The sequence below is a fragment of the Neoarthrinium moseri genome (assembly GCF_022829205.1).
Source record: "Neoarthrinium moseri strain CBS 164.80 chromosome Unknown scaffold9_Wmoseri_CBS_16480, whole genome shotgun sequence".
Lineage (NCBI taxonomy): Eukaryota > Fungi > Ascomycota > Sordariomycetes > Amphisphaeriales > Apiosporaceae > Neoarthrinium > Neoarthrinium moseri.
Window position 1 is genome coordinate 544,115 of NW_026055123.1, and position 13,918 is coordinate 558,032.

Sequence of the window (13,918 nt, forward strand, 5' to 3'; positions counted from 1 at the left end):
AGTGTAGTGTAATATAGTGCTAGTGTGTGGCTCATAAGGTGTTGTATGGTTGGTCATCAATGGAATTCAGGGTTAAAAAGCTCGTTGTGACATTTATTCAAATCATCGACACATCTGTCGGGGTAAAGGTGGGAAAGAGAAATGTCGACTAACCTTTTGAGACTGCCAATGTATCTGCCCTTTCAAGCACACATTCATAGCATCCAATTCACACTCATACACACACACGTACAATATCGAGTACCACATAATGCATCGAGCACTGTTTCTTGTCGAATTCGTTTCCATTGATCTGTTAAACCAAGACCTATGGACCGGGTTCATTCTTTGTCATGAGTCTAGATCGCATAAACCCGTCCGGAGTCCAAGTTCACGCCAATCATGCAAGCGCCGTGATCATGCGAGGGCATTTAGTCACTAGAGAGGTGGTCAGTAATGTTCTTATCGGACGCAAAAACGCAGAGGGGTAAACGTACAAGAGACCGAAGCCCATGTCGTCGTCGGACTGCTCGTCGTCAGAGGCAGCCTTCTCCTCGGCGGGCTTCTCCTCAGCGGCACCACCGGCGGCGGCGGCGACGGGAGCGGCGGAGGCGTAGGCGTCAGGGTTGGCGATACGGTCCTTGAGCTCCTCAATCTCGGGCCAGGTGATCTCGGTCTCGATGGCGACGGCCAGGACCTTCTTGTAGCCGTTGACGACGGAGTGGATGACCGAGGGCAGGGTGGGGAAGTTGATGGCCAGCGAGATGGAGGCAATGGCGGTGATGGCGCTGGAGAAGGTCTTGAGCAGCTGCTCCTCGCCGATGTCCAGGACGTGGGGAGGGAAGGTGTTGCCCTGGTCGTAGACCTGAGCGACGCCCAGACCGTAGGTGAAGGGCGAGATGTTCAGCATGTTGAGCAGGGTGGCCTCGGAGGGGCCGACCTTGCTGTTGGCCTCGACGAGCTTCAGGTCGGTGGTGATTTCAATGGTACCACGGGCGATCTTGGTGGGGACACCGAGGGCCTGGAAGAAAGAGGTCTTGCCGGGCTCCATGCCGGTGTTTCCGGCGGGGATCCAGACGTCGGCGGGGGCCAGGGCACCGGCACGGGCGGGGGCGGCGACCTTGTTGGCCAGGATCTTGTCACGGATGTCCTTCAGGTCACCGTTGGTGAAGACGAAACCGATGTTGCCCTTGACGTGGGGCAGGAGGCGCTCGTACTCGGGGGTGTCGGCGATGAAGCCACGGAGGGCACGGCGGACCATGGTGTTCTTGCCCATCAGGACGACGGCCTCGCCACGGAGGGACTGGCGGACCTCGTGCATCTGCTGCGAGGAGACATTGTCGACGCTGGAGCGATCGCGCGTGAGCCCATGTGCGAGTTGTGTTTGTCCCCCCGTCGACTCGAGACCAAGTCGGGACCTGGGACTACGGGCTGAGAGGGACGGGGGCAGAGGGTAAAAAAAAACTTACGTGACAATGAAGACGGACTTGTACTCCTCGAGCAGGCTCTTCAGCTTGCCGAAGTACTCAGACTTGTTACCCACCATTTCTTCTTATTTTTATGAAGACGGACTTTAAGGGTAACAGCAATTTTTCGCGTTGGGGGTCGGGGGGTGATATGCGAAAAGGCGGATTGTTGGTGATGTTTCTCTCGCAAACTTTCGTGAGCAGCGCCGGCGTTCGAATTTCGAATTGGGCAGTCGCTGGCCAATTTTTGGTGCGGCCCGAACTTTTGCCCTCAAAAGTGGGGCGAGTGTGTGCGACTCGTCGCGCGGGCAGAGAAGCTGCGCACCTGGAGGCCAGTGGAGCGGGTGATCAGGTACGGAGGGGGCCAAGAGCCCATTATCGATAAAGCGACGCCATGAACTAACTCCCCATAGAATCCATGGATACGACCTCCTGGACACACACCTAAGCACCCGTCTCTATCACTCTTTTATCCCCCCTGATCCATGTTGGTTCTCATCAAATAGGTACCAAGTTCCTGCACAGGGCACTATGATTGTGTGTCACGACGCGGTATGGAAGTAGCAGAGCATAATACTTATACATACACGGTCAGATCAAGGCATGGCATAGTCAGACGAGTCCTTCATCAAATCGCTTGTCAATTGCAAACTCCCATTCATCACCGTCATAGTCATCAAAATGCTACCATGCAACAACCAGCACTGTCAGCACCCATCTGCAAAAAAAAAAAAAAAGTAGGGATTGGTCCGGTCTACGGGGAAAGAGAAGAAATGCTATCCATAAGACACCTCATGCTCCGCTGGTCATTCCCACATCGATGCGCCCGGCCGGATCGCGATGCGCGCCGTCCTGGAAATACCACCCCAGCACCTCGCACTCCACCCACGCATGCAGAACTTCCACCATCCACGGTCATAGCACTACTGCTCACAGCTCCAGTCTATAGGTAGCAACCTCGAAGGGCCGGAGCTTGACCTGGAAGCTGCCGTCCTTGGCGACCTCCACCTCCTCGAGATCGTCCTCGAGCACGTTGGTCTTGTGCACCTTCTTCACGTCCCAGATGGTCGAGACGGTGCCGCGGCTGTGACCACCCAGACTGTCGTAGATGCGGAGGATCACGTTCTTGCCCTTGCGCTTGGGGATGTTGTCGTCCTGCGACACGTCCTCGTCGTCCTCGCCACGCTTGACGCAGTCCAGGATGAGGGATGAGTCACCGCTCAGCTTCACCGGCTGCGAGGCCAGGGCGGCGCGGACGTCAGCACCTGCCGTGGCGATCTTCATGGGGTTGTTGAAGTTGTATGCCGTGCGCACCGTCGTGGCACCCAGAGCGCCCTCGTGCGGCAGGATAGCCCATCGGATCTTGTGCGTTCCCATGTCGGCATGGGCGTCAGGGGCCTTGGGCGCACGCAGAAGGGACAGTCGCATCAGGCTACCGCAAGTGGCGAATCCGTACTTGCTGTCGTTGAGGATGGACACTCCAAATCCATGCTCCGAGAGGTCGGCAAACTTGTGACAGCAGACCTCGAACTTGGCCATGTCCCAGGTCGTGTTGTAGTGCGTTGGGCGCTTGACTATGCCGTACTGTGTCTCGTAGCTCGCCTCGTTGTTGATGACGTCGACGGGGAACTCAACCTTGAGGAACTTCATCGTCTCGTGCCAATCCACAGTTGTAGTGCACTCGACGTACGATTGCTGGCCGTCAAAAGCAGCATGCAGGGTCAGGATGGACCTGAGCGAACTCTCCTCGCTGATCTTGGTCTCGGTGACGACGCTGACACGGTGCTCCTTGTCCTCGTAGATCTTGGTCTCGCCCGAGGGAAGCTCCTTTCGAGTGTCAAGGTGGTAGACCTCGACATCCCAGGCTTGCCAGTACAGGGGCTTGTCGTCGAACAAGACAAACTGGTTAGCCTTTCCGCCCTTGGAAATGACCTCACGTCCACTCTTGCGGTCGATGAGAGATGTGACGCAGCCCGCCTCAACCTTGACGGTGAGCTGATCGTTCTCCATGACGAAAACACCCTTGCCAACTTCCTTGACCGTGACGGCCTTTTTCTCACCAGTCTTGAAGGGCTTGACACTCAGCAAGTTACCGGAGCCGCAGGCAACGCCACTCTGCGTATCGGAGATGTCGACGACTTCCTTACGGTGCCAAGGCATGGTGTTGACAGCCGCCGCATCGGTGACTGAGGACGGCTGCACCTCGGAAATTCCGTAGCGCTTGTAGATGTCCTTGAGAATACGTTGGCCGATGGCGGCAATATCGGCGTACAGCTGCAAATTGGTTAGCATTGCGTCAATAAATTCCCAGGCAGTGTCCTTACCTCATCCGAATCATCGTAGCACATCTCAATCGAACTGCCGGGGAGACAGTCGTGGAACTGACATAGCAGGATGCCCTCCCAGATCTCATCAAACTCTGCCTTAGGATACTTGTAATCCTTGTGCTCTATCGATGCAATGGTAGCAAGCAGCTCGAGGTCTCTCATGAAGATCTCCATCTTCCGGTTGTTCAGCTTGTTGTTGGCCTGTGTGGTGTAGGTGCCACGGTGAAGCTCAAAATACAGCTCGCCATACCAGGTGACCAGCGACGTGCCCTTTTCCTGGAGCTTATCGAAGAATTTGTCGACGGTGCTGCCCATGTGGACACGAGGCAGACGACCAACCTCATCGCTGATACCACGGCACCGGCGGAGCTTCTCAATGTGTTGCCAAGTAGGACCGCCGCCGCCATCACCCTTGCCAAAGACGAGCAAGGAAGTGTGGTCCTGGTCCATGGACTTGTGCTGAGATATACTGCGGTTCACATCACCAAAGTGGGCTTCGGCAGTATACGTCTCGGACGGGGGCATGTGGCAGATGACCTGGCTGCCGTCCAGTGAGACCCAGTTGAATGTGGTATGGGGAAAGTTGTTGATGTTGTTCCAGCTGAGCTTCTGAGTGAGGAAGCGATCCATGCCAGCCAAGCGGCAGAGTTGCGGAAGTTGGCTCGAATATCCAAAAGTGTCGGGAAGCCAAAACGTTCTGCATCGCTCTCCAAAATGACTCTGGAAGAACCGTTGTCCGTACAGGAACTGACGAACAAGCGATTCACCGCTCGGCATGTTGGTGTCGTGCTCAACCCAGCTACCGCCAATAGGGTGGAACTTGCCCTCCTTGACTTTCGTCTTGACACGGTCGAACACGTAAGGGTAGTACTTCTTGAGCCACTTGTATTGCTGGGCCTGCGAGCAAGCAAAGTTCAGCTCGGGGTAGCGCTCCATCAGATCACACTGGTTGGACCAGGATCGCGCCACCTTGCGCTTGGTCTCTGCCCACGGCCATAGCCAGCAGGTGTCGATATGGCAATGGCCAATGCCAAATACCTGGGGCACCGTGTCGCTGTCGTAAACCTTGGAGGAATTGACGTTGGCGCCAATGTACTCTTCGGCAATCTTGCGGCACTCCTTGATGGACTCCTTGTCGCCGAGTCTGTAGTTGTCAATGATCTTTGTAGCGACGTTGAGGGCCTTGTGCTGCTCCCAGGAGTCCTCGGGGAACTCCCTTGCGGCGTCGCCGATGATCCACGTGTCGATCCAGAGCTGGCGGGCGTCCATGTTGACAGCGCAGATCTCAGCCTTGGTCAAGACGAACTGCTTGTTCGGGTCGGGAGGCTGGATCGAGTCGCCGTTAGCGTTGCCGAACATGCCATTGCAGGCCATCTCGATGTAGAATGTGTGCTCCTTGCCATCGCGGAATGCCTTGGGCAGGATCCACTCGGTGCGCTCACCACCGCCGGTGAGACCTTGCAGCGGCTTGCCGTCCTCGGTCCAGACCATTCCCTCGTTGTTGGCGTCCCACTGGAACTCCAGATGCTCCTTGTCGAGCAGGTCTTTGGGCACCGTGATCTTGATCCTGAACCAGTGGGTTGTCCACGAGGGCCCGAACGGCGCGCCAACCTGTGTTGGCTCGTACTCGCCCTGCATGGCTTCCTTAAAGGTCGGGCGAGTCAAGCCAGGGGCTTTCCAGGTCCACAGGCGGACGTGAGGATCGCCCGAGGCCTTGCCCTCGTACATCATGGCCAGGAGGTTCTGCTTCTCCCATTGTCCGGTGGAGTAGAACTGGGTGATTCGCTCCTTGTAGATCTTGCTTATCCGCTTGCCGACGGGGCCGGTAGCCTGGGCGGGATAGTTGGACGTCGCGACCGCAGCAGAAGCGCCCTTAGGCTGTGTGCCGCGCTCGCCACCCATGTTGGCGGTGGTGCCGAGGTGGGCGACTTGGTTTACGAGGGACAGGAAGACGTCGGCCGGAACCGAATGATTGTGGTCGCTACACAGAGATCACAGCTCGGTCAGCGTGCCATTCAACAGCTCGAGGCGGTCGTCAAGCAGTGTAAGTGCGAAGAGGGACTCGAGGGGGCCCAGATATAGTTGTTTCGATAAAGCAATCGGATATGGGTAGTTGGGGTTGCACGGCCGCGGAGGATCACGAGAACAACAGCCAAGAGGGGAGGCGATGGAGGGATGGGGAAGACGGGCGTCAGCTGGGGGAAGCTTCTCTGGAGCTACCCGGCCCTGGACTGGAGCCAGAGAGCTCCAAGCCGGCGCAACGCACCACTATGCGGGGACCTGCGTCGGCCTGAAACTGGTGGTTTGCGGGGAGCGCCATACCTGAAGAGGCAGTCTGGGAGGCCCAAAATAGCTGCGGGAGGGGGTGGAGGAAGTGGAGTGACGTAGACGAGAGGGTACCAGGTTGCCAGGGTGGATAAGTGGGCAGTAGGCTACCGGTATATGTAGTCGTCGGATTTCAGGGGAGAAAACGTTGAGCACATATCCAAACCTGAACCTTACCACATGTTGGGCAAACTCTTGATGATGATGATAATGGCCCGGGAGAGAACCACTTGTTATCCCACAGGTCCTGCTGGTAGGTATTTCGTCTGTATGACGAGCTGTCTGGTCTCGAGCCTTTTCTTTGCGCGCGCGCAAGTCTGCGAATCTGTGCAATCGGCCGCTCGGGGGCAAAGGGATAACACTAGGAGCGAGTGACGATACCGGGAGAAGAAGGAGTAGAAAAGAAATAAAGGCTGGCGATGAGGCGATGGGATGCTGGAGACGAGGGTGGCAAGAGGAAGAGTCAGCCTGGACCAGTTCTGAGGGCGTCCGGTGTCTTATGAGCACCTGGGCGGCGTGCGGATCGTATGATGGAGAAGGGCCAGGGAGTCACGATCACCGCGCCCCGAGGCCGAAGTCGACGTTTGCCCAGGCAGGTGCAGCGCCCACGCACCAAGTTGACGACTACCTGCTCAGGTTTGAAGGCACGAGGCTGTCTGTAGCACTGGGCCTGGGCCTGGGCTACGGGCGTTGATGGTTGTGTCAAGGCGTCGTGCCCCGTTGAGCCTGAGACCTGCACAGGACCGCCAGCAATGTCGTTTCCTGCTGCCATATGTTGTCCAGGAGAGGACCGGAAGATTAAACAAACAGATGATAATAAGTCTTGAACCCAGTCATACGACAGAAAAGCGGAAGGCGCTCAGCCCTCAAGGTCATGGCTCTCGATCGGTCGCATCGACAACTACCTTGGTCCTGCTCCAGGCAGTGCAATTGTGTGACAGCGAGGCTGCACGATTGCTCCATTTGATACGGATTTCCACCGACTCTGCCAATGAGATGGGCGTGCCGTAGACCGTGTGAGCCTTGTATCGTCTCATTAGCCAGCGAGTTGGTCTGACGGTGTAGGTAGTGCTTTAGTAGACTGTAGGATCAATTGTCAAGTTTCACCCTTAGAAAAGATCACGGGGCGGGTATATATTCATAAATAACACCAGCGCATCTGTTTGGCCGAGACACATGATAAATCGGCGTCGCCCTTGTACAACTCCTACGCCGACTTCGGTTGAGAATACAATGAGCGAAACCGTCTGAGGCATAGGAATATGTACAAATCGCAACATCTCAAGACACAATCGCGCTTAGCCATCACATTGCAATCACCAAGCCACACCTGAAGCCATAACTCCTTGTATTACACGTCCGCGCAAGGTTACGCCAACCCTCGCGCTCTATCTCTACAAGACTCTTGCCCCCTTCTGTCTCTTTCTACTCCCTGACCAAGACAGGCCGCATCAGTCATGTCATAATCATAGAAGACCTATCCATGCAGTCCATGCAGCAAGCAAATTAGATGATCGATCCCCGCATGGTCGATCCCCCTTTCCCATCACAAAGAACATTCGGTAGAAACGCAATAAACGTTGGCGAGGTAAGGCATGAAGCAGTGTAGAAGGGGACAGAAAACTGTGGTATCATCGCTTTCAAAAGCATAAACTAGCCGCACAGGCGCGCATAGTGCTCGCATATCCCCCCGGGGGCAGGAAAATGAATGGGAAAGCGCAGGGCATCAATGGTAGGATGAGGAGGAAGCAGGCCGAGAGCGATATTAGAAAGCATCCTCGAGCGGACAGTCGATGCTCTCGTGGCCGTCGCGCTCGCACAATGCACACCACTTCTCTGGGTCAACGACGCCGCTGTCTTTGCCTGCCAGGGGCCCCGAATCGGTGGGGTTCGGTAATATCTTGACGTTGGCGGGCGGCGGGTGTGTTGCCGGCGTGGACTTAACAGGCGTCAACGGCCGCGGCATGAATTCCGCGTCGGCGCCGGGCACGTTCAGGTTCGAAAGGCCTTCTTTTACCACGTCCTTCCCAGTCTTTGCTGTCGTGGGGTTGCCTTTGCTCTGCTCCTGTTGGCTGCCGAACATATTCGAGCAGGTCAAGATGTCATGGCCGCCGGTCTCGCAGATCTCGCACCAGAGGGTGCTACTCTCGGTGACGGAGGAGTATGCATCGCTCTCGGGCATGGTTTCCATGGTAGGGACTCGCTTGTGTTCAGGTGACCGGGGCTCACGTGCAAGAATGACAGTGCCCTTGGAGTCACGATACGACGAGCGGTCGATGCTGCCTATGGTCATAGCGCTGCCGCGGTGAGTCGTTGCACTGTTGCGACGCAAGACCTCGAGCTCACGTTCGAGCTCTTCCTCCCGGCTGCTCTTGTTGTCCACGATGGCCCGTAGCTCGTTAACCTCGCGTTCCAGCTTCTCCTTGGCGATGGAGTCGGTGCCGGACTTGGTAAAAGAGTGGTTGCGTTGCGGCTGTACCGGTGTCTTGTCGGCGGAGTCGTTGCTGGCCATACCGTCTCTGCTGAGGGAGTGGATGATGGCTTTGAGACCTCTAATCTCGTCCTCCTTCTGTTCCAGCTCCTTGGATGCAGCATCTCCAACATTGGAGCCTCCGTTGATGACGGCAGATGCCTTTTCACGCTCCTTTCTTAACTCCGCCCGTGTCCTCTCGACTTCCCCTCGCAGGAACTCAACCTCTCCGCGCGCCTCTGCTTCGCCGCGGCGAGCATCCTCCAAACCCTCCTCGAGCTCCTGGACCAGTTCTTCCAGCTGCTTCAACTGACGCGCGACGCTGTCTACATCTTCGTTGCGGTCCTGTAATTCATGTATCTCCTGCTCGAGCTCCCGGATCCTAGCGTCGTATACCCGCTGCGTCTCCGTACTGGCCATCTCTAGGGTATCAATAGTACTGCGGAAATCGGCCCTGTGCGCGTCGAATTCCGCAGTCAGCATCGCAATCTTCTCGTTCTTCTCCCTTAGCAAGGCTCTGAGCTGGGATGTGTCCTTGTCGTCGTGGCTGTTCCTCTTAGGTGGTCCCATGTCGGTGTTTTCCATCAGCGATGTAAGCTCCGTAACACTGCTCTCCATCTCAGCCAGTGCAGACGCTTGGTCCTTGAGCTGTCGGTCGCGATCAGCAAGTTGCGATCTGAGACGTTCAATCTCTTCATCCTCGGCAGCGGCGGCGCGAGAGGCCGGGCGCATCTTCAAGCTCCCAATAGACCCAACACTTCCATTCGTCTTGGTGCGGTTGCCCACAGGCGTGGTTTCATCTTCACTAAAGTTGGTTCCAGCCTGGCCAAAAGCAGACGCACTACGCGCCTGGCCGAGAGAGGACGCGCTTCGAGGCTGCAGACTGGGCTTGCGCTCTAATCGGGAGGGGGGCTTGGCCGGGTCTCCAGCGGTACCGCGGACGCTCGAGCCGAATTTGCTGATGGAAGGCGTTCCATATCGCGGAGGCCCTGCTTTCGGACCCGGCGTCGCGGTCGAAGGACGTGTAAGCTGCAGGCGGCGGACGGGCGACTCAGGCCGCGGTAGTGAGACTCGGGGGTGCTTGCCCGACGGGCTTGGGGCCCTTGCTGGCCCAACCGACTGACTGAATTTGGGTAAAGAGGGAGTGGGCGGGGTGTAGTTGATCGTGTTCTGGCCCGCAGCCTTGAGGGCGCTCGGAGTTCGGGGGAAGGTGTTGGTGGCTATGCCGGAAGACGTGCCTGAGGCGCGTTTGAACAGCTTCGTGACGGGTACGAAAATGCCAGCGCCGGGTTGCGAGGTGGTAAAGTACGATATCCTGGCAGCGCGCATAGGTCAGCGATGGGTCAAAACAGAGCAAGGGAGGACGCCAAAGAAGGCCCAAAAACAATGACTTCATGTCAGGAGTAGACTCACCCGTCCACGTCGCCGTTGTTCTTCCCGCGCGCCGCAAAGTCCGGCGCCAGCTCAACGCCGGCAAACGTGCCCTTCCTCCCGTCAACCGAGCCCAAGAAGCGGACGGTGCCGTGCATGCTGCCGGGCACGTCGACGATGTCGCCGACAAAGAAGTCGTCGGCGGCTCCGGCGCGTCCCGGAGTGAGGGGCGCCATGCTGCGCGAGGGCGAGGGCGGGTTCGGGTTCAGGACGGTGTCGAAGGGGTAGTTCTCGCTGTCATCCGGAATCGAGGCCAGGGACCCAGGGGTCAGGGCCGCGTAGGAGCCTTTGCGCGCCAGCAAGCCGGGGCCTCCCGGGGCGAGCTTGGAATGGGCCGAGAAGAGCGAGCTGAGGTTGGGCGATGAGGTCGAGCTGACGGCGCCCACTGCTTTTCTACCCGTGGCCCGCGACAGTGTTTTGGCCCTTTGTGCGTAGTGGGTGGAGGAGTTTGAGGGTGTCGCGGCTGGCGACATGGCGACCGACCCAGATGCCATGGGCATTTCGGGGGCCCCCCTGGGCTGCGGTTGGGGAGCTTGGGGCGCGCGCTCAGGTGCTACCTAAGCCAGAGGCTAGCGATCTCGCCGCTTTGTTGACCCCCCCTAAGCCCGCGAGCCTCCAATCCGCTGGCTCCAAATCCCGACCAGACCCCAAGCAGTAGGTAGGTCGCGACAACAGAGGCCCGTCGTCCGTACCTGGAAGCTTGTGTGCTACAAGTGTCACGCACAAGCACCCTAGGCTCGGGAGCGATTGCGCTAACAAACCAAGTCAATGGTTTCGTCAACTCTGTTTGTAACTTTGTTTGGCAATTGTAGAGCCAAGATCTATGTGTAGGCCGGCGGACGCATCCTCCAGACTAGAGCAGACTGGTAAAATCTTGACTGGGGAAATCGAGGGTTCGGTGTCGTCCGTGTCCTGGTGTCCGATGAGGGATGATGGCAAAGCTGGGGAGGTAGAGCAATCTAATAAAGAAAAGAGCAACCCGGCATTCAGGCTCTGGTTTGTTTTCCTCCAGCTCGAGAATGGGGCGTTCACAGCCAGAGTTTGCCTGCGCTTTCTGGGGAATTACAAATCGCAACTCGGGCTCAACACGGGACCGTGGCTGTCAAGAGATGAGAAGAGATGAAGCCTCGCCTCACTCGCTCCTCAACGCTTCTTCAAGAAAATCAGAAAAGACACTAAGCAGCCTCTGCACGGTGACAGTGGGAGCTGGGCAGCCTGGGGTTGAACCGTTGCTGAGCCACGGATGGGGAGAGTGGACAATCGGCATGGGACTATCCGCGTGACTGAGGGTCCGTTGAGTTGAGTCGAGCCGCAAGGCGGTCTAAGACGAGCAGAGTATCTGAGAAGAACGAAACAAAAGATGCGGCCTCGTCCTCGCTGCTGGCCGGTCCTATTAATTCCAGCAGGATATCCGAGCTGCGTCTTGTCATATATCACCGGCAGCTGCAGCTCACCACGTCGTCTCTTGCGGGTTTCAGCGCCCCCTTCGTAAGCCATCCCGCCGAATCAACCGTGGGCTGTAGATATAATTACACCGCCAGGAACAGCAAGGGTCCCGGCCTTTGTTGACCCTGTTGCATCATCGCACCACCCGCAGCGAATCCTATAGCTCCAAGTATTTACTCCTGCAATCCCGCCATGTAGCTAGTCATGTGGCTAGAGGCGATCGGGGAAGCTGCTGCAACGCCAACATGCGCGGCGTAGCGCAGTCGCTTGCAGACTGAGGTTCTATTGGCCCTCCATTGTAGATTAAGCGGTGCGGAAGCGCTGCCCAATGTTTACTTTGGGGTTTGTTTACAACGCGTGGGAGGATCCATCGGACAGTGGTCTCCCCGCCTACGAAGAACAGAACAGCTGTGAGCACTATCGCGAGAAAATTCAACTCCAGAACCACAATCAACCTTGAGTAGATCAGTTCATAGACCTGACAAATTCTTCTGCGCTGCTTCTGATTATTTTTGGGGCTCTTGGGTCAGTGCATCGCAGCCTAGGCCAGCAGCTTACCCCTGGAGCCGGGAACGCGTCCAAGGGTGATCCAGGCAACGTCCGTGGCCTTATTTGAGCCCTGTCCCGGCTGTCGCACCGCTAAAACCCGGCAAGCCCGGCTGTCAACCGAGCACAAGCATTTCCAGGGTTCAGACGAAGTTTCCAGCCGCACCTATTTCCGCAATGAGCTATAGGGTAACAGCGACATTTACAAATCATTTGGCGCTGGTACGACACTGAGTTGCAAGTCGAAATTTGGATTGCTTCGACGGCGGTGTCACCGTCAACTCTGCCGCGAGTAGTTGTACACCAAGTTTATGCGACGTCTAATATACAAAGTCCGACCCCGTACTTCAACCTTCGTACGAGTTACAATCCCTAGACTAAAGACAGGATACGAGGTGCTGTATCCAAGGAACTCCGACCGACCGTACGGTAGGTCTTGGCAGCCCGGCTCCAAGGGAAGCATGCCTTGCCGCGATCAATTATCCGCAACAGGCTCATTCTCTGTTGCCCTCTTATGATGTAGGCCATCTCTTCACAGTAGACCACAGTTCTCCAGGATTGTCCCTCCCAACCCGCAAAGGGCTGGCTGAGGGCTGTTTCAGGCGGATATCTCCCATGAGCCTTCGCAATGGCATCGAGTCTGCCGTAGTTAGATGTATGGTTTTTGGCTCGGAGGAATGCTTGTTTTCATGTTTCATGGAATAATGTCCACTGCACGAAACTTGGTCGTAGAGAGAGAATAGTCCGCTTTCTCAGCCCCTTAGCTGAGCTTCAGGCATGCGAGTCGTGCTCCCGCTCGATAATGTCCCCTCTCCCAAGAGAGTGCGTCCCGTCGTTCAGTACTATAGCCTCACGGTGGCGTCTGCGTCGTCGCTGCTCTTCGTCGCTCTGGTCCATAATTCTAGGGACCAGCTCAGTCTGGAAGTTCTCCTGCTGGATCTCACCGTTCTCATCCTCGTTCGACATGCTTATCTCCAGGATGACCTTGATGCCGCCGTTGTCTGGCCCGTCGCGAGGGCCGCTGCGCCCCTTGCCCAGCAACTTATTCTGTCTCAGGGCCTTGCGGCCTTCCTTGAAGGCCGTCAACGCGGAGCAGACATCGCTGAGGCGGTTCTTCCTGCGACTGATGTAGGTGCTAAAGTTGCGCTGGCGCTCTTCGTCTCCATCGCCCCAGTCCTGTTTCACAAGCCATCTCTCGATAAAGTTGGCGGCCACGAGCATCTTGGCACCGTATGCATTGATCAATTGCTGAACCAACATGATGCAACGCCGCTCATTGACATCGCGCAGGTGGTACTCGTCCCATAGGAGGTCGTTGAGGTTGCCACGCTCCTTGTCGGCCAGGCAAAGCTCCAGACACCTGACGATGGCAGCGTAGGCTTTGGGGGTGTTGAGGGCTTTCAACGGCTCGTGCATGGACTCTCTTTCCTCCACAGCGAAAACGAGGGCCCGCAGGCACTTCTCGCGCTCGTCGTAGTTGGGGCGGGTAATGCCAATCAGCAGATAGCGGATGGTGTCTGCATCGTTGACGGCCCTGCCGACGACAATCCTGGTGGCAGTGTCCCGGATGGTGGGATTGTAGTGGTCGAGGAGGCTGTTGAGGGTGTGCAGGTCCAAAGCATCCTCTGTCGCCTGGGTGATGTACTGCGTCTTGGGGGACCTGGGCTTGATCTCGACTTCATCGCGGTAATGCTCCAGGATGAGGCGCATCATGCCGATGAAGCCCACGGTCGCGAGACCGAGGCCGAAGAAGACGAGGCGCTCATCTCGTAACGATGAGAGGACTCCCATGCTGCCGTCACCTCATGCTTCGCGAGATGGTACGGAGAAGCGAAGCCGAGTGCTGCAGGAGAGATACTGCTAAACCAACAGCGTGCCTGAAAGCAGCATCTCAAAGCGGATCATGAAGTCCTGGACCTAGAAATCGG

The 13,918-nt window shown here is 56.9% G+C and overlaps 4 protein-coding genes across 4 annotated transcripts; all 4 read right to left on the reverse strand.

The window, feature by feature from the left end:
- Window positions 1-410: 410 nt before the first annotated feature.
- On the reverse strand, window positions 411-1,525 carry JN550_003766 (uncharacterized protein; the record flags this gene model as incomplete). The annotated part of the gene is made up of 3 exons (XM_049315206.1): window positions 411-417; window positions 477-1,397; window positions 1,449-1,525. 3 exons carry the CDS (start codon window positions 1,523-1,525, stop codon window positions 411-413), a joined length of 1,005 nt encoding a protein of 334 aa, XP_049174336.1.
- Window positions 1,526-2,375: 850 nt separating this feature from the next.
- On the reverse strand, window positions 2,376-5,674 carry JN550_003767 (uncharacterized protein; the record flags this gene model as incomplete). Its single annotated transcript, XM_049315207.1, has 2 exons — window positions 2,376-3,719; window positions 3,770-5,674. The coding sequence occupies 2 exons, from the start codon at window positions 5,672-5,674 to the stop codon at window positions 2,376-2,378; spliced, it is 3,249 nt and encodes a 1,082-aa protein (XP_049174337.1).
- A 2,188-nt stretch (window positions 5,675-7,862) lies between these two features.
- Window positions 7,863-10,498, reverse strand: JN550_003768 (uncharacterized protein; the record flags this gene model as incomplete). Its single annotated transcript, XM_049315208.1, has 2 exons — window positions 7,863-9,882; window positions 9,981-10,498. The coding sequence occupies 2 exons, from the start codon at window positions 10,496-10,498 to the stop codon at window positions 7,863-7,865; spliced, it is 2,538 nt and encodes an 845-aa protein (XP_049174338.1).
- Window positions 10,499-12,761: 2,263 nt separating this feature from the next.
- Window positions 12,762-13,781, reverse strand: JN550_003769 (uncharacterized protein; the record flags this gene model as incomplete). The annotated part of the gene is made up of 1 exon (XM_049315209.1): window positions 12,762-13,781. The coding sequence occupies one exon, from the start codon at window positions 13,779-13,781 to the stop codon at window positions 12,762-12,764; it is 1,020 nt and encodes a 339-aa protein (XP_049174339.1).
- Between the last annotated feature and the right edge of the window lie 137 nt (window positions 13,782-13,918).